The sequence below is a fragment of the Aedes aegypti genome, chromosome 3 (assembly GCF_002204515.2).
Source record: "Aedes aegypti strain LVP_AGWG chromosome 3, AaegL5.0 Primary Assembly, whole genome shotgun sequence".
In the NCBI taxonomy this organism is placed as follows: domain Eukaryota; kingdom Metazoa; phylum Arthropoda; class Insecta; order Diptera; family Culicidae; genus Aedes; species Aedes aegypti.
This window is the reverse complement of record NC_035109.1, coordinates 96,992,726-97,012,982: the sequence shown is the minus strand read 5'-3', so window position 1 is coordinate 97,012,982 and position 20,257 is coordinate 96,992,726. Positions and strand designations below refer to the sequence as shown.

Below are 20,257 nucleotides of genomic sequence, written 5' to 3'. Positions count from 1 at the left end.
TTCCTACTGAAATTCCTTAAGGATGTTTCAGCAAATTCGTTCAAGGTGAAGTTGCTCCGTTCAAGGTTCAAGGTGAATTTCTCACAGAGCAATCTCTGTGAGAAATTCACCTTGAACCTTGAACGGAGCAACTTCACCTTGAACGAATTTGCTGAAACATCCTACGGATTTTTCAACATTCAATTCAGAGTCTGTTAATACAGTAGACTCTTCCAAAGATTTCTTGAAAGTGCATATAGATTTTCACCAGGAAAAGCTACAGTAATGTTTCTAGTGATATCTCAAAAGAGTGATATACATATTTCTACAGTGATTCTGCCCGAGATTTTTCATGGTTTCATCCAACATAATATCCCTTTCAGGTTATTTCTTAGTGAGTGTTCTCAAAAAGTATTATTAGAGTAAGTTTGTTTTTGTTCAAGAAATGTCTCCTGGATAATGTATGAAAAACTTCCTTGACAATGTCCTGAAGAAATTCAAGGATTCATTCCATGGAAAGTTCAGTTCTTGAAGAAAAGAAATATCTGGGATAATTTATTGGAGTATCATTAAATTTATGCTCAAATTATGAAACAATTATCTTGAAGATTTATTAGATGCCTTCCTGGAAGCCTACGATTGATAAATTTCGCCGCTTCCAAGAATATGCCATTCGTAGCACCTATTTCCAGCATAGCCTCCCGTATCGGTACACCTGGAGATCACCTCAGCTGACAGAATCGTAAATCGACCACGTTTTGATCGATGGACGACACTTCTCCGACATTACCGACGTCAGAACCTATCTTGGCGCTAACATTGCCTACGACTACTACGTGAAACAACCAGATGTCGCAACTGATTATGAGTAAAGCCTTGAAGCAGCGTTGCCGGATGAGGTCCAGCTCGATAGGGCCCCTCTTGAGGACTGCTGGAGGATAGTCAAAGCAGACATTAACGGCGCTGCCGAAAGCATTGTCGGATACGTGGAACGAAGTTCGAGAAACGATTAGTTCGACGAGGAGTGCCAGGAGGTTTTGGAGGAGAATAATGTAGCGGGGGGCTGCAATGATGCAGCGTGATACGCGACAAAACGTGGAACGATACAGACTGAAACAGAAAAACCGTCTATTTAGGGACAAGACGCGCCGCCTGGAAGAGGTGGAATGCCAAAAGATGGAGTTGCTGTACTGTTCTCAAGAAACGCAGAAGTTGTATCAGAAGCTCAACGCATCCCGCAAAGGTTTAATGCTGCGAGCTGAATTGTGTTATGATCGGGATGGGAGCATCTTGACGGACGGACGCGAGGTGATCGAAAGGTGGAAGCAGCACTACGATGAACACCAGAATTGCGCATAGGTCACCGGCATAGAAGGTCAGGACAGCGAAGGTGATGGATACGTCAGCACTGCTGACAGTAGAAATCAACCAGCTCCACCGATGGGGAAAGTGAAGGATGTCTTTAATAGCTCAAGAACAACGAGGCTATTGGCAAGGATGGTAACGGAACTGATAGGCAGAATGAGCGCGACAGGGCCCGTCTATGAAGCAATGTCACGATAGACGGGGATTCTTTCGAGGTAGTTGACGATCTCGTCTAACTCAGATTTTCGCTGACGACCGACAACAATGTTAACCCGTCTACGGGCAGCTTTATTTTTTACCGCAATAAAAATATTCAAACCTTGATAACTTTTTTGTTTCTCGATATTTTTGTACCATTTTTTCACAAGTTCTCAAAAAATTCTTCTAGCTTAGGAAACTATATCGATAACTGTCATTGGTGGTCTGGTTTTCAAGATATTCCGATGTTCCTAGTGGGACCGACATTCTCCATACAAAATGTCTTTGGCGGAAATTTTGTTTTACGTCAATTTATCAAAAAAATAAAATGTGGGCTACAGAAAACTGGGTGATAAGGAGCCACTTTGAAAAAATAATACAAATCGGTTAAGTATTCTAGGAGATATTTGAAAATTACGATATTATGTTTTTTGAAGTTTTTAAGATCTTTATTTGGCCAACGTGGACAGCTATGGACAGTAATGACTCAAAGACGGCTGCACCAAATTGCTTCATTTTTTCACAACAAATTCTCATTGATGTACTGTTCCGAAGAGTAAATATCTGAATGTGTAGCCTGAGATATTTACGTGGATTATAGCTACGCGTCGGTCCCCCAAGGAATTCCGGAATATCTCAGGATCTAGTTGACCAATGAAAAATAGATTCTTAAACTAGAAGAGTTTCTTGAGAACTTGTGAAATAATGGTGCAAAAATATCGAGAAACAAGAAAGTTATCGAGGTTTGAATATTTTCATTGCGGTATAATATGAAGCTGCCGGTAGAGGGGTTAATCGTGAAATACGAAGGCGCATCATCTGTGGAAGTCGTGCCTACTATGGGCTCCAGAAGAAACTGCGTTCAAGAAAGATTCACCCCGCACCAAATGCACGTTGTACAAAACGCTCATTAGACCGGTAGTACTCTGCGGGCATGAAACGTAGACTATGCTCGCAAGCTCTTGGGGGTTTTCGAACGCCGGATGCTTATGAAAGTATCAACAATGAAAATCTTGAAGGACTTCCTAGTGAAATCTGTGAAAGAATTACTGAAAAAAATTCTTAACAAATCTTGGAGTAATGCCTGAAGCACATTTTGAACAAATGATTGAATAAACTGATTATGAAAATCCTGGAAATGTTGGAAATGCTAAAATCTTTTTTTTTTTCAATTCTATTTAAAAATGGTAAAATCTTAAAGGGGGTCGCATCTCTGAAAAAATTGAGAACCACTGATGGTTGGTTTTCCGCGAGTACAGTTGCACTGGACGCCGATATTCACAGAAACGGCTTCTTCGGATGGTACAAGCCGAGCTCCCACCTAGCACTCACTCGTGTCGAGGATCTGGACCTTGACGGGTGCACTGGCGCAAATGTGGTTCGTGTTGGGGTAGGTTCAAAACAGGTAGAATACAAGCAGGATTCTACCAGCATGATGCTATTGATTTCTAGTTGTGTTAAATGGTGATTTATGTATGATTTTTTTTTTAATGAAGGTGGTAGAATTGACCTTGGAGCTATTTAACTATATTGAAATAGTTCCGTCCGAGTTAAGATGCTCTGCTTCGGCAGATATTGTCTTTTATATTTATTCAAACAAATTTCAAAGAAATTTAACAATTTTGTATAATAAACTAATTAGTATTTAGCACGTACTTCAATTGTAATTTTAGGAGTTATGTCATGTCAAAGACAGATTTCGACCGACTATTACATACGTTTTAGAATTATTACTAATCATGTATGTTAGTAAAAATTCATACATCTCAAAATATTCAGACGTTATACATGAGAAGAGCATTTCGTCAACACATCACGTTGGAGTTGCACGTGCCCGACCAGTACACACAACATACGGAATCTACGTACACGCCCTAGAACGCAGGTCAGTCATCCACCGGGCCGGATTTGTTGTATACAACTGACTCTAAAGTTGCAATTAAATGCTAATTACCTACTCTGTATTATACATATTTTTTTTTCAATCCTAAGCCTATTCCCCTCGGCCCAGACTTTGTCCGCGAGTGATGTATGAGCATAAACTGCACACTACTTGGAAGTGGGTTTCTCTTCGGACTTCAGTTCAGGCTCCGTTCCGTTGAGGTTTTCCTTTAATTAGACGCGAATTAATGAGGCTGACCGGTTCACCTGAGTTGCTACCTGCTGTAACACTGTAATGAGAATCGCGAAGTGGTCGAGACTGTTTCCTATAGTGTGAGATGCAATTTTACTGTAAAAGGGTCTCTAAACTGCGGAACTAATTCTCGAAGGAGGAAGTCTTCCTACATGTGGTGTAATTTATATTCGTACACAACCTAGGTAGAACGATACGAGGGGCGTTGATTACCCTCAACATAACCTTGGGATTGCAAAGTTGCGGAATTCTCCTGATCTTAAACTATCTCTCAATCCTTCTGATAGGAAACCAAAACTCAAACCGGTTTCGTTCGTAACGGTCAATGACGTGCCAAAACTAATAATTTTCTTAATCGCGAGATCGTCGATGGGTGGTACGATTCTATAAATATCCGCAGGTCACAGTCCTCTAACTTCGAACGAATGGTAAGTATGCGAAAAGAGAAACAGTCATCGGAATACTCATGTTTACGAATTGGACGAAAATATGTGGTTTGAATATGGAATTGACTTGTTCGAAATTGTTTGTTTGGAAATTGGAAAACGTACGTTTTAAAATGAATGCATTGACCTGAGAGTTTTGGCTGCACTCAGAACGTTCAGCAGAATTGTGTTCCAATTTACTGTAGAACTTTTAGAATCATGAGCCCATTAGCATCTTGGTTCGAATTTATTGCATTTTTTTCGCTTAGTGTCGTTTTACTGCGTTAGTTAAGTGTCCATTGGAAAACATAGTTTGTCTCAATGGTTATATTATTAGAGTGACCCTCAGAGTTTTAACTTTTTCCATCAATCAATAGGTTTCTCCATAACAACTGTGGAGAAGCTGAGGGTTCTTTGGTCCTCGGTCCTTGGTTTCCTCTCCCGATAACCGTAAGGACGTGGCCGGCGTCATTGTTGATCATTTAATGTTGAGCTTTCAAATTGTTCCCATTGAGAATGATTCTTATTCATTTTAAAATTACTTCCCAACTGGAACAAAGGTTTATTTCAATTTGAAAATTCCCATTCTAAAAGTGTCCGTTCCATTAATTGACCGTTTTGTTCGAAAATCTTGGGAGTGTTTTTCTACATTTTTAAGTAATAAATGCTTCAAACTATTTAACTGCAACAACTCCATATGTGTAACGCCAAACCTGACTTTCGCGAATCTAATTACCCCAAAGGTTGCTGCACCCGAAGAGGTTGGCGCACCTGATTGCCTTGGTCGAAAACCCGATCGATTTGCTAGCTTGCGTAATCCATTAACGAGCAATTGACGATTTGCTAGATCTACTAGTAACGCAGCGGCAGCTCCTTCATCTATCTACGCACCAATAGTGCGCGCTGTCAACCGGTTTTCGGACACCGCCAGTTCTACACCATCGACGTCAACTCGTTCCACCGAGACACTTGAGACTGTAGTTTAGGGACCACTAGAGTAAAAAAGATCTAAAATTGCAGCTCGTGCCCCACTTCCTACCGACGAGTCACTCAGCTGACGCACGTCCCCAAGCTCTTGACCGCAACGTGTCCCCATTGCAATATCTACTGATTCTATAGGGTAGGTGTACCAATTATGGATGCAATGTGTCAACAGTATGGATAACAATAAGATTAAAGCCGGGTTTCTGAAACATAAATTTTAAGTTTGAAGTCTTGCAAACGCAATGAAAAGTTTTAGTATGAAATTGACTTGAATCTTCTTTAATTTGTGTTCAAAATCGTTGTGTTTGTACCATCTATGAAAACAGTGTTCCTGGCATTCGCCGTTATATTCTATTTTTGTTCCCACTATTGCCATAATTGGTACATCAACCATACACCTACAAACACCTGAACAGCTCTCTCACGTCTCGTTTGTCTCTCTTTCCTCTTATCTTGCAGAATCTCCTGCCTCACCGAGATTATTGCACGCAGGCTGGTACCTGAGCAGACAACTATTATCATCGGGAGTTCTCGGCTAACATCCAGAAAGGAGGCAGATAACCAGCGGACCACGACGACCAAGTGTTTCAGTATTCGACACTTCCGAGCGGAGAATGAGTCGCGAGTTGATCGCGGCGACGTTGACTGAAATCGTGGTGTGATCGCTTAACAAAACCCGGGAAAAGTGGAATTTGAAAATCAGTTTTCAAGCAGAAATATAAAGTGAGTGTTGGGCATAAGAAGAAGAAAAAGTGCGAATTATCTAAATTCGTGGGAGCAAGAAGAAAAAAGCTCGGGAATAGTCATTCTGTACAAGTGGATAAGTGTTGGTGTAGTTGTTATCTGTTGTAATCCAGCTAAAAGAAGGGAGAAGTAGTGTAATTAGCGGCTAGGGGATATATTCCCAATCAATCATTCATACCATTCATACCAGTTCGTGAAACATTGTCAACATTAGTTCGTCCAAAATGTTCATCGAGGAGGATGCTCAGTAAGTAACGTCCGGGTCTTGGCCGGATGTTGTCTGTTTTCTAATACGAGTGATTTTTGTTTCGTATTATATTGCATGCGTTAACAACACTAACATTTTGTTGTTTGGTGATGGAACTAATCTTCAACCTTCATAATAGATTTATTAGCATCCATCTCTTTTTTCATTATCGTTTGGAATTCCACTTGGAATTTCTCCTATAGAACTGTGCTTAGAAACTCGTTTCGTTAAAAAAAAATCCACTATTTTCGCTGACATTCGCTTCGTACCTTAAATTTTCATCTCTACATTTCCCCATTCAGCAGTTTTACTTTTCTCCCGAAAATTGCTCAACAGGAAATCGAGGATTATGGAAACCATTTTAGAATGTGCACATTTGGTATATTTGTTCCTCGATGTATTAGGTGCATGTTGAACGTATACTGCAGTGATACAATATCAACGAACAAGAATATCAATATTTTAGAAGCGTTCACATTTGTCTAAACTCTTTCAATAAGTAATTCCCGATTTATTACTTTATCATTGCTAGCTTATAGTTTCATTTGGATTATACTTCCGTTACAATGTTTTGGTGATAAACTTTGTTCAGTCAGATTTGATTATCTCCGATAAAGAGAGATCTTGCCCCACGTGGTTCTTATCTGAAACGTATTGAGTGCTCTCCCATATGGTTTGTCCAGTCGTATTTGAAGCAAACCTCATTTTTGCGGAATTGTTATGAGGTATTCTCTTATAATATAGTCCGCCCATTTTACCCTTCCGCTATAAGCAGCTCTCTGGATACTGGATTTATCTTTTTTTTTGTTTTTTACAAGGGAGAAATCTGCAAACAGATCCCCTGAGAAGGTAACTCAGGGAATGCGGGGATGACGCACCAACGACGACCCGCTAAAACCAGCTCATGCACTGTACTTGAGCAATTCTTTTAGATTTGCTCAAGTGGTGTTCAGTGCATCGACATTACCTCGGCTTCGGGAGACCCTTATCTCCCCGGAACCACTTAACGGTATTTCTTCGGGGAGGGGCCAGTGCATATAGCACAACACGTGTAGCAGAAGTAGCCTAGGCAAACTGCTTCTTCTAGCCGACATTAACAATGTTACAAGGGACCAGCATCGGCAGGGCTAATCCTCTGCAGCCAACTCTTGGTCGGCGCGCCATAGGCGCTGCAATTTTAAAATAAAGTGAGTGACAGTCGTAGTTCCTGTATTCCAGCACTCGGCATCCGCACACATTGTCGGGGATGTATCCCCACCGCATGTAGCGAGCATGCGACCTCTCACAACAATGAAACGGGGGCAATCGAACACGACATGCTCCGCTGTTTCCTCCACTCCAGTACAATTGGGGCACGCAGGAGATTCTGAGTGCCCGAACCAATGCAGGTACTGTCTCTACCCAAGTAACATTTTAAGGTGAACAACAGTTCATTCAGTAGGAATATGCAGGGGACTGATTTGTTCATCTCTTATTCGGTAAAAATGTTTGTTGGGTAGCATCCATGTCCTGTCAAAAACTGCGTCAGGTGAAAGTTTACTTCCCCATGGTTTCTTCCATACCAATCTGAACCATTTGGTATTAACCGATGGGTCCATCTACCCTTAGTGGAGTTATCCCCATTCCTGATGATGAGCCTGATGGGCGTCATCCCGGCTATGATGCGCACGGCCTCTTTAGATACCGTCCGGTATGCACTTGCTACTCTTAAGCACATTATCCTGTACGTGCTTTCCACCCGCTTTAGGTTTCTGCTCGTTCTAAGTTCATCTAAAGCTTGCAATCAGCTTATCTTGCAGCTATTTCGCATTCCATTGTACTTTTTGTATTTGAAATCCTGATTACTGTCAAGGGGTATGTCGCCCTTGCGTGACAAACCTTTTTTGCGTCATTCAGTTATTCACTGTAGTGCTACGTCCACTTTTCAACACTCATCATACTTTTCATCACTTATAATGCCGTAATCCTTTTCACAATAAATTGTGAGTTCGAAACATATTTTTTTGGTGGGCTGATTCTAGTTCTCAATAGAATCAACATGTTTTCTAAAAGTCATACAGCATTTTTCGTAGCAAAACGATTCGTTTTTGATACTCCGTGCTGCAACAGGACTACTCTGGGCGGTTAAATTGTTGTATTTTTACTAATCCCTTACTGCTTTCATACACAAGGACAGTGAATCAAATTGTCTTCAAACACAAACAGTAAGGCAAGTGCGCTCACATCCCATTATCCCAACTTTTGCGGATTAGGATACAATCAAAAGAAAAAAAAATCATGACAATCACAGGAGGCAACATTGTTGTAATCTTTTCAACTCGGGAATAATCAGTTATTCAAAACACAAAATTGAAATTGTTTTATGGATGCTGTTCTATAAAAAAAGTTCTCGAAAATTGCAATGCAAAGCCAAGGTAATCGCTGGGCACGCGGTGAGCGATCATTGTCATATTATGTTCAAGTGGGTTGACCACACCACGGAACAGAATTGTTGCACCAAGAATAAGGGAGGGCAATGTCTTTATTGCTGCGTGTTGTTGAATAATGAATGGATTAATTCTTTGGGCTAATTTCTGCATTAGCTTCTGATGAAATTCCTTGGAAAAAATCTTAAAAAAATATATACAGTGATACGAGCAGTAACAATTTTAATTCTCAAAATACTCATAGAGAAATATCTGTCCGTATTCTCTAAAAAAATCTCATAGAAACATTTATCTACTTAAAAGAATAAAAATAATTCAAACACGAATCAGGTCTTTTTTGGTTCTCGTTCGGTCTCTTCCTTGCTTCTGTTAGGACCCTTTTTGGTCTCTATTTTTAAGCATAAGGTCTCTAAGACTCTATGACACTACCCCGAACTCCAGTACCCCAAAGCCATTACCCTGAACGCCATTACCCCGAAAGCTAACTTGTCACCAAATATTATTTTCATACTAAGCTTTGTTTGGATTTGTCCTCTAATTTTGGAGAGATTCAAACAGCCACACTGAAATGCTCTGAAGAACAGTCTGAGGGTGAATTTATTATGAAAAGGATGCAGTAAAGTCTCCTTTTGGGCATTGCTACCTACTACCTTCTTTGTTTTAGATGTCGGTCTACTTACATTACGATCTTCCAAAATATTTTGTGGCAATGGATGATCACCCTGATAGTATCGCTGCAAATGTTGTTGTATGGATCCCACTTAAAGACCAACCTGATAGACAATCGTTCCGCTGTGGCATAAAAAACTAATATACTTGTACATGTTCGAAAAAATGCGGCTTCTGATCACCACTACAGTAAAAACTTTTCTTGGTTTGAGGAATCGTTCACCTGAATTTCGAAAATCACAAAAATGAGTTGTGTTTGATTCAAGACAATGAAGAAATGGTGATAGCAAAAAAGTGGTGAGCAGTTCCATAAAAGACCTGAATTTTTTAATACAAGTAGATAAAAAGGGAAATTTTTTGAATTAAATATAGCATGATTAACTTTAATGAATCCCTGTAGAATAAACCGATTTCAAAAAACTTTACTTTTCAATATGATAATAACGAAACTCGAAAGAACAGCCCATTTAAGAAAGACGGGCAAATTTCTGGTAAAATGCTTGCAGCTATGACGAGTATAGCAAATGGCACAACCTATATTCATGAGAGAGAAACATTTTTGTTACAAACAAAATTGAAATTTGAAAACCGAGGAGTCTTATTTTCGGTAGGAACGCAGCTGTTCAGCATGAACATATTGCAGGTTAAGGGTTCCAATTCCACCGGTGGCGAAGGACATTGATTGCATTTAAAGTTTCCTTGGCTTCCCTGGGTACAGAGTCACATGTACAAGAATGGTTAACTGACGTGAAAAGCTCTCAGTCAATTAGAGGCATATTTTAATAAAAGTCCATTCACAAATTTCATTACACTAAAGGGGGTGGGTAGTTGTCCTCAAAATGTTACAGCTCATAAAAAAATTGTAGAATTTCCGTACAAAAAGTGTTACAAGAGGTTGGCTGCCGTTCTACGCATATTTGTCCCGCTGTCCATAAGGTTGACATAGAACATGAATTTAACCCAAGATCGGTCGCATACGTGTACTGAGTACACGCACCTTGAAAACAGCTCGCTGTTCATACACTGCTCGAGCGAGGTGGCGCTGGTGATGGCTGAATGCGCGACCGCTCTTGAGTTAACTCAACGATTAGCCAAAGATCTGCACAGCATTTCAACTGAACCCATCATTAAGTTTAATCAGGTATAGAAGGAAGCCTATGTAGTTTTTCAACAGATTGGACTGGAATCCAATCTTCTCGATAAGGTAACAAGAATATCAGGAGGCATCGTCTAGGATTTTTTACGTGTAGGTATTTGAATATTGACTGACACATTTGGAGGATTTCAAATATTCCTCATGGGATTGTTGCTTAACCAGTGAGATTTCCCTCGAGAACAAACTCATTAGAAATCTGCCTTAAAAATCTCATGCTTTAGTTTTTCGAGCGAAATCAATCCATCACACTAAAGCCGTCAAAAATAATTTAATCGTAAAACCTGGTAAAATCTCGTGAAAACCGAATGTTGTTTACGTTAGAAAAGATTATATTTTTCGTGGGATGCCCATCTGGCATTCCCATTCGGGTGAAGAACTAGCCATATGTTAATGTGCTAAAATTCACCTTAATAAAGAAACAAAAAAAAAAAGAAGAAAAGATTACTTTAATTCTACCATACTAACAAGAAATCAGTTTTTGACTGCTGAGTTGCGTGATTGAGAACTCACGCATGAACAATTTCAAGTGTGAGTTATGAGAATTTGAGTTTCTCACAACACTGACTGCGACTAGTTGTTACATAACTACTCTCATGTGTCACGCTCCTCAATCAAATCGTAGGATTCCACGAGACATTCAAATGGTGTTTGTTAATTTATTTCGAAAATATGTTCGATCGACTCTTTTGCGAAAAAGTGAATGTCTATTCTGAAATCAAACTATTTTTTTTTTTAAATTCGCTGAAGAACAATTCGAGGCATTAAAGGGTTGACAATCTGGACTTCAATTATTGCGCACTTGATTACCGTACAAAGGTAAACATTGCAGGCGTCCCCAGTCCAGTTCAAGTACTCGATACGCTATTACTCAACCATGTGTGGTGACCCACCTAAACGGTCAACAATTTCGATTCACGTTCGATATCAAACTCCGATCCCACTTGAGATTGAGAAGCGAATCGCTTGGAATTACACGTGCTTCACGGCCTCCGGTGGCTTATCTTATCGCACGCTACTATTTAGTCGGGTTCGATATAGTTGTGTGATTCCGTCTGTCAAAGTCCATTTCGCTCCCTGTATGTAATATTCTTTGAAGAGCTGAAAGAATGCTTCGTAAACAAGATTTCAACGAGTCCATCAGCTCCATATCAGTTTGAGAAAAGTGGTGCAATTCCGTTGCACCCGAGTTACTTTGGACTTTCATTTTTTTCTCTGTTGCTTTAGGGTCCGGTACTCACTGATAAACCGCATCAATTTATGAGTGGATCAGTTTAACCGCTGTGCGTTTAGCGGAGTATGGGGCTAGTGTGTTATAGGGACAATTAGACCACCCCTACTTGTTACAACAACGAATAATCTCGCGTAACTTTTCAAAAGGACTTATGTAACAATGAGAAGTTCTCTCCTCTCTAACTCTCTTTCGATTATAACAGTGCAATACTGAAGATTTTGGTAAGTTTTTTCACTATATATCGAAAGATATTGTCTAACGTTTCGTACAAAAACACAATAAGAGGTTAATGTGGCTCAGATATTGACTAAAGAGAAAATTAACAAAGAGAGCCTCTCAATGTTAAATAGCTCCTTTTGAAAAGAAAAGTTACGCGAAAAATGTTTTTCACGATTTGTTTTCTTATCAAGGCTGGTAGCAGGTCTATTCCTGCTATTCCTGAGACTGAAACAGGCAGCCCTCCAGACAATTATGATTTGTTCGATAGTTTTTAATGTTTTTCTTCAGCATTTTCCTGACAACTTCCTTGAAGAATTCCTATAGAAATCCTTGAACAAAAGCTTTGAACAAATTCATTGAGAATTTCTCCTGGTGATCTCCGAAGAAATTCTCGAGTAAAACTCAGAAAATAAGCGTTGGAACATATTTTTCTTAGAGATCTTAACCCTTCATTAGGGTTTTTTTTGCCTACTGTTAACGAGATTTTTATCCCTGGGCTAGTTCATCTCGGGACCAACGGCTTTACTTCCCTTCTGAAGGAAGCCGTTACTGAAATTTTCAAGTGACTTTCTCGGGGATGGGATTCGATTCCAGGTGAGAGGCGTTTGTTCTAACCACTACACCAGGTCCCTCTCCCTTGGCTTATTTTACATGGAGTAAATTGCTGTAAAAAATTCTAGAAATCTCTGTAGTTATTTTTGAATATATTCTATTTTTTTACTGGTGTTCAATTCATGATGAAGACCTGAATGGAAATCTTGGGAAAGAAAGAATCACTAGATCAATTGCTGAATTGCTATTAAGGTCTTCCCTGAAGAATTCATGGAAGAATCTCGGAAGAAGTCCTTGGATGATCCAATGGAGTAATTTTTGGAAGTATCAAAAGAGTAATTAAGTGAAGTAATTTTCATTTTAAATGATACAGTGCTCATGGAAGTTAAAAAAAACTAACATTATTATGGTGGCACATTTGCCCCATATTCCACTAGACTTCACGTTTGTGGTCATCGAACCGGGCGCTCGTCGGTGCATTGATCAAATAAAACGATCAAACGTGAGTTCCATTCATTCTGTTGATTGCAACTTTATCGGCGCAGCTAGAGGTAATCTCTCTCTGATCGATGCGATGCAGTGTTGATATTTATACGCTCCGTTTATGTAACCATGTGTTGATCCGATTTTGCAGTAAGTAAGGAACCATAAAACAATCGCAAAACGAGCAAATCTTTTGCGCCTAGGTCGCGGGGTATTAAGCTTCCAGATATTTGATAAACAACGCTGGATACTTTGTGCACCGTCTCCGGGCTTTACCACCTTGGTTGGATCTTATCTGACCATTCTCGCTGGTATACATGCAGCGAGAGATAAGATAGTTGTATCCGCAAAACGCTGCCTTACCACCGACTGGAAAGCACACTGATTGAAGGTTTATCGAAAATCGAACGCTGGCTACCACCGGTACCCTTACCTGAGCTAGGTCGTCGGCCAGCGGAGTTCAGTTCTAGACTTGACTTGCTCCGGTTAAGTAAAGTTTCTTGAACCGTTCTAACCTCGTGGTGCGACGCGTATCGGTGTTCTGGTCTCTGCGTGCAGAATTTGTCTCTTTGCTTCTGACGGTTCGACGATGGGCAACGACAAGTAAGCATCTGTTCTCAAGAGGGGTGGAAGAAAGGAGTTCAGGAGATCACGGCGAAAAAAGTAGTTTTTGAAAGTAGTGCATTTGTTTGGTGAAAAACGTGAACCAGTTTGAATGGGCATCTATGCACATTAGGGCGATTCAAATTTTGAAAATGTTTGAAAATACAATATTCCATATGCTCCTTTATTATCCTTACCATAGAATTAGTGTTCTGTGAAATTTTCAGCTTTCAAAGGTTAACTAAAGGTGGCCCAAAGACAGTGGAGGTTTATATGGAAATTACTATGGAGAAATTTTGAGATATGTTCCAAACACGCTAGTCCTGTAATGTAAGTACAAACTATCCCATAGTAAAAACTCATTCTTCAAACCGTAATAAAGGAATTTGTAGAAGAGAGAACTTCAATTCGACGGATAGCAGAATAGATCTCGCGCTTATTATCATACAGGCGTATCTGCAGTGATCGATTTCTCTTCGTCGATTTTCTCTCTAAACTAGTATACAGAGTTCAATCGATTTTGGTTACATTTAACGATGCAACATGATGAAGAACGAGGAGTTCTTACTACTGAATTGAAAATAATAGTCGAAAACATTCTCCCAGTCAAGTAATTAACTAAAGAGAAAATCGATGAAGAGAAATCGATCATTGCAGTTACGCCCTTATGATACTGAACGCGAGAGATATTCAAGAGTTTGTTTGTTATTATTTAGCTTAATATGGGATTATAGCCCTGCAAATATGTACAAAAATCTCAAACAAAATTAGCTCAAAAAAGATTTGTTTCTTTGGTAACATCCTTCATTAAGGTTTGAAGAATGAGTTTTCAATATGGGATGATAAGTTTCTACTTACATTACAGTAATATCGTGTTTGGAACATTTCCCAAAATTTTCTCCATAGTAATTTCCATATAAACCTGCATTGTCCTTGGGTCACCTTTAAATCTCCACCTAGAAAGCTGAAAATTTAACAGAACACTATTTTTATAGAAAGGGTGATAAGGAGCATATGAGAGATTGGATTTTCAAACACTTTTAAAATTTGAATTGCCCTAATGCACATAGAGAATAGGTTATGGTGAAGTCAGTGTCCTTTTGATGTATCTAGTGGCAAAATTATGGAACATTTGTAGAGAAAAGTGGTTTGTGATTGTGAAATAACTTTAAATTATAGCACCTCTCATACATCACTATGCTAAAAATATTAGAAAGAACCTCATGGAATCAGTGTAAATACTATTAAGGATGGGTTTCAGGATGGAACATCCCCCTACTGTTCCTGTTATGATTTTCAATCTTGGAATCTTCACTGACCTTTAAGTTTCTATCGTGAACATGACGTGTTTTGTTTGAATTTTGAATATTTCTTTCCTGAATTCTTCTAAGTTTATGTTTGTCAATTCCTGGTATATTGACAGTAACACTCAAATTTCTGGCTGATTTTTGAAGTTTCTGTCATTAGAAATAAAAATGATAGTCCCTCCTGAGATTTTTTAAAAGAATTATGCTCAGGCTCGTGTCACAATTTATCCCAGGAGATTTTCTTGAATTCCGTCCTGGACTGGAGTTTATAATAATCCAGGGTTTTATAAAAATTCTACTCACGCTGAGAATATCCTATTGTGATTTAAGAAATTCTTACTCAGGGTTCGCAGAGAATATGAAAAGGATTTTGCGAGAACCGTGCGCATGGTTCTTAACGATTGTATCTAAAATTTCGTCAGAATCACGCTGAAGATATTTTTGTTTTGTTTTGAATAATACGAATTTAGCATAGAATCATAACAGACCCGCCCAATAATGAGCCAGGTTCGATAGTATTCAGCCATGTCCAAGTTATCCGTGACAAATATGCGTTTAAGAATCCTGTCAAAGATATGTGAAACGCCTAATTTAGTCTTCAAAGAGCATCCTTCTAGTCTTGGCTTCAAACAAGCATGCTTAGAATGAATCCCAATAAGCAGGATCGTTTTGAACACCTGTTTTTTCAATATCAGTGAGCGTTATCTGCCTAGGGATTGAATCCTTGTAGAATTGTCATTAACTAAAAAAGACTAATAAGTAGATTTTTTTATCAATTTTATGTGGGATTTTTACAGTTATTGTTGTCTATTATTATTACGAGAAGATGGCAAAGAGAGATATTTCTACGTAAAATCAATAAATTATAAATTATAATAATCACTCTATAACTACTGCTAACTTGGAAATATTGAAGTAACTTCTAGCATCTGATAATCAGAGCTGGTAGCAGGTCTCTTTAGACTTCATATTATGAAACAACTTATATTACATTTTTCTAAATTACAATAAAAAATTGTAATTGACCTTCAAAATGAGTCTATCTTGTAAAATTATGTCCAATGTGACTGAAAATTCTCGAACAAGATTAAGTCCAATGCGACGGAAAATTACGTACGTCATTCTACTTGCTTTAATATGTCGGACACATATCACGTAAATTTACATGTTTTTTTTTTCTAAGCGTGTTGTTCTTTATTTTTAAGCAAGTCCTAAATATTCTCTATTTTTAATGGCAGGTCTATAAAGTATCTTTTTCAACCAACATAGTCTCTGATTTTTCTTTCTTGCTTATTCTGCTTGCAGTGAGTTCAGATGCAAAATTCTACAGGCTCCTGAAAAACCTTCAGAGACTTGAAATAACACTTCTATTCAAAAGTTTTTTCAAGAATTTCGTCTCAGATTTCTTGAGGACAAACATCTTAGTGATTCATTCAAAATTCCATCTAGAGTACATTCAGGGACTCCCACTCCAGTTTTTTTTTCTAGCGATTCCTCATCACCTTCTCCAAGAAATTCATCCAGCGATTTTATGACGGTTGCTTAGAGGAATTTGTACAGAATTTGCTGCTGAAAATTCTTAAGCATTCCAAAACTACTACCTTAGTAATTTCCTTCGGATATTTCCCCTAAGCATGCATCCCAATTCTCCAGTTGTTACTTTAGGGAATCTTTCGTAGATTCAGAATTTCTTTCGAGAAAATCCACAAAGGTTTATTCCACAAGAGTCCAGAAGTTTTTTCAGAATTCTTCTTTCATCCTTAGTGGCCTTAGTGGCTTCAATAAGATTCGTTAGAGGAGAATTTTCTTTAGAAATAACTGAGATTTTTTTTCAAAAATGTCTTATAATTTTAGAAAAAAATGAAGACATTCTTAAAAGAACTCTTGGAAGACGGCTTGGAAAAAATCTTTGAAGAATTCTTTCTTCTCAGAGAAGTACTAGAAATTTCTGAAGAAATCCTAATAGGAATCTCTGGAGTAATTCCTGAAGGTAACCTTAGTGAAATACACTAAGAACCCGATTTTGTCAGCCCTTCGATGATTTTTAGGCTGACAAAATGGGGAACCTGACAAAATCGGGTCACTTTTTTTGTTTCTGTTTTTCAAATTTTGACGTGTTAATATTTGCTAATGAACCGCGTTTACAACCTACAAAGACTTTTAAGGGAGCGAGGGACATGGGCGTAGTCAGGTTGGTGAAGGTGAAGGTGAAGAACTAGACATCTCCAGATTGGTTCTCCAGATTTATGCTCTTGAAAATTGGCTTCGATTCATCGTCACCTTGGAAAAATTCTGAAGATTCGATTCGTAGTGATCCTTTTAATTGGCAATTTTGCTCTGGCCCTTATAACAACCAAAATCAATCTGAATCCTACTTCTTCTTCTTTCTGGCATTACGTCGCCACTGGGACAGAGTCTGCTTCTCAGCTTAATGTTCTTATGAGCACTTCAACAGTTATTCACTGAGAGCTTACTATTCTGAATCCTACATGACCATTGAATTATCTTTAATGTACCTGGAACTATTAATAAAATTATTATATGAATATTTTTGAAAACAGTTTCATCAGGATTCCATAGAATGATTTTTAAAGTAATATTTAGAGAAATTCTTGGAGGAATTCATGAATGAACCTACAAACCTATTTTCTTTTTTATGAACTCGGCTGTGTTTTTCAATTTTAACCAAAAATTGTCAGGTTGCTAAGTAACGAAGCATGATTTACTGATACTCGAGATCTTATGAAATTCGTTTGTCTACTACTCGGCTGTGCATATCTCCATTGCGAGCTGTTGGTAAAACCCTTCCAACATTGGCAAGATTTTTTGAAAAATCCTGATTGTTTGGTAGACTCTATAAGTTTTATAATATATCATGACGTAATTAGTGTATAAATACGAGTGCTGGAGACAATTCTTGATGATTTCAAACACAAGAATAATTCCCGTAGTTAAATTGTTCTATCGTACAGAGGGCAGGAGGCATTGCCATTGCCCCCTCTGGCTACGCCCATGCGTGCATGACATCGAACATCATCATCATTAATTAATATTAATGTGAACGTGGTAAAACATGACGAAGACAATTTTTAATAAATTCAAAATAGGTTGACAAAATCGGGTCCAAAAGCTGGCAAAATCTGGGGTAGACAAAATCGGGTCAGTACTGTATTTGAAATCTATATGAAATCCTGAAAGACATTTGAATTTTAGAATATGTTGTAAACGGGAATTGTGGTCTATAGAAATCATTGTAATAATTAGCACCCCCTTGACAAATTTTTGAAAAAAAATCTAGAGGAATCATCAAAGAATCCTTGGAGAAATTTATGGTGATCTATAAGGCAATTTCTATAGCTATCTTTGGTAAAATCCAGGTTAAATTCTTGAGGTATCAAAAACCAAAAGTTATGGAGGAATTCCTTTGGAAAATTCTTAGAGGAATTCCATGGGAAGTAACTATGAACAATCAAACCAACCTCTTAGCTCCTATTAGTTTCCGTTTTGTTTTCTCGGTTCCTGTTAGAGACCAGGTCTTTTTATGGTTCGTTGCCCGTTTTTTAGACAAGAGGTCTCTTAGCTCCTATTTCCAAGTCACTCAGTCGCAGGTAACCCTGAAAAGTGACAAAAAAAAACATGTTATCATTTGAGAAGATTTGAGTACCTTTTACCTTATAATTCCGCCGTAACTGCTTATCTTTGACAGATACGCGTATTTCGACTACCACTTGTAACCTTCTTCAGGGTTAGGCATTCGTATCCACTACTGACTGACCATATTTTCCGGAACCAGCTTTACGGAAATGGACATATTTCTGAAGATTTCCAACAAATCTCAAAGCATCCTCCGGCATTCAACTTCCAATTAGTTCTGGTTTCTAGGAAAATTGTAAACATCTATACAACTTTACACCTTACAAAAATAGATGCGACAGAAAAAAGTGATTTGGACATGACCTCGTAAAATCTGGAACATCTCCGGTTTCCAGGAGCTAATATGCATGACCAAACAATTTACTGAAACTAGACCAAATTTGTCTCCGAGGGCTTCCGGATGCATCCGAATTCATTCATTTTTATAAAGTTATAAGCATTTGAAATTAGGAAAAATTTTGCCTATCTCAATAATTTTGCCGATCCCCTGTACTTCTCCCGTAATCCACCAAATATCATTCAAGGAAGGGAAAATCCCCTCAACAAGAATCCTTGGCAATTCCCATATCGGCCTTATCCTTCCAATATTCAGCTCTGATGCACTTACGACTTACGACAGTATCGCTGAATCGGAGATGTCGCATTGAGAAAATGTGTCATCAACAATTCTCGAAAACATATGTTTTCGTTTTTAGGAACTGGGTCGGTGATCAACCCGTCAACACACCAACGTCAACGAATTGTAGTTCGGTCGAACCTGAATCGTGTTTGGGTTTAAACTGTGATTCAGAATGGGTTGCGCCAGTTACAACCTAGGTTCAAAAACTAATTCGACATTATTCAATCAGTCGTGAGTCAGAAAAGTAAACAAAATCGTTTATCAATCCTACGTGTTCCCCAGACCAAATTCTACACGTTTCACTCTGGACCAACTTGATTTTCATTTTTATAACCTTTAATTTTCGGAATTATAAAACGACGTAAGTAAGATTTTCAACCTTATCACTACTTTAAACGCTCCATTATATGGAGAGACAAAGTGGCGTAATCACGAGTCACAAATAAACACTACTTGAGTCAATCTTACACTGGTACAACAACGTCGTAAGTATTTGAACAAAACGATGTATCATTTTGTAATTTTTTGTGAGTTAATTACAGGAAATCAAGATTTTATGGATGCATGCTGCTTGCATGTAAAATTATAAGGATACACGTGAAAAAAAGATGTAATGTAGATTCATTTTAACATATTTTTACAAATAAAGTTTTAACTCTTTTCAATTACTTTTTTCCAAACCATGTGAAAGTTACTTACGTCGATTTGAAAAAGTAATCGAGATTCCTTCTGCTATCCTACACTACCCACCGAAAGTATGGAATCGTTGCAATAAAGAGTAATGCTACTTAAAAGTTTGAGCAATGCTCAACAATCAGGAAAAATGAAAAATATGTATGATAGTTATGTAATTTAAAAGCTGTTATCAAAAATTTTATTGATCTAGCATTACAAAATGTCGAAATAAAATACGTTTAGGGCGATGCTAAACTTTTCAAAGTGCTGTAAAATTCATTAGTAATCGTTTCTGTACGTTATTCCATATTGAGGATGGGTAGTGTATGATACGATAAAAATGGATGTGTCCAGAAATAGCAACATGCATGCTTATGGTATGTTTCGTAGTAGAGTGTTTTTGCCCTTGCTACACGATATAAAAATGCAAAATGATTTGCCGTGAGAGTTACAAAACAATCGTTCTCTTACAACTTTCTATAGAAATAAAGTTTCTAAGTTCATAAGCATGTTAAAAATCATGGTCTGACGATCTGAGCTTTTAATCTGTCTTACGTTAAATTGGGGGGAAACAAATATTTTGAGTG

The 20,257-nt window shown here is 38.2% G+C and overlaps 1 protein-coding gene across 4 annotated transcripts in view; it reads left to right on the top strand.

The window, feature by feature from the left end:
• LOC5574220 (long-chain-fatty-acid--CoA ligase 4) overlaps nucleotides 1–20,257 on the top strand; it is a 90,577-nt gene that overhangs the window by 40,179 nt on the left and 30,141 nt on the right. For 2 of the 4 annotated variants that reach the window (XM_021849347.1, XM_021849346.1), the window contains one exon: nucleotides 5,545–6,076. In XM_021849347.1, the coding sequence (XP_021705039.1) occupies nucleotides 6,054–6,076 (23 nt within the window). In that variant the 5' untranslated portion in view covers nucleotides 5,545–6,053. Of the gene's footprint in view, nucleotides 1–5,544; nucleotides 6,077–13,255; nucleotides 13,416–20,257 lie in introns of those variants that run through there. The other 2 variants (XM_021849348.1, XM_001661225.2) reach the window with 2 other exon arrangements.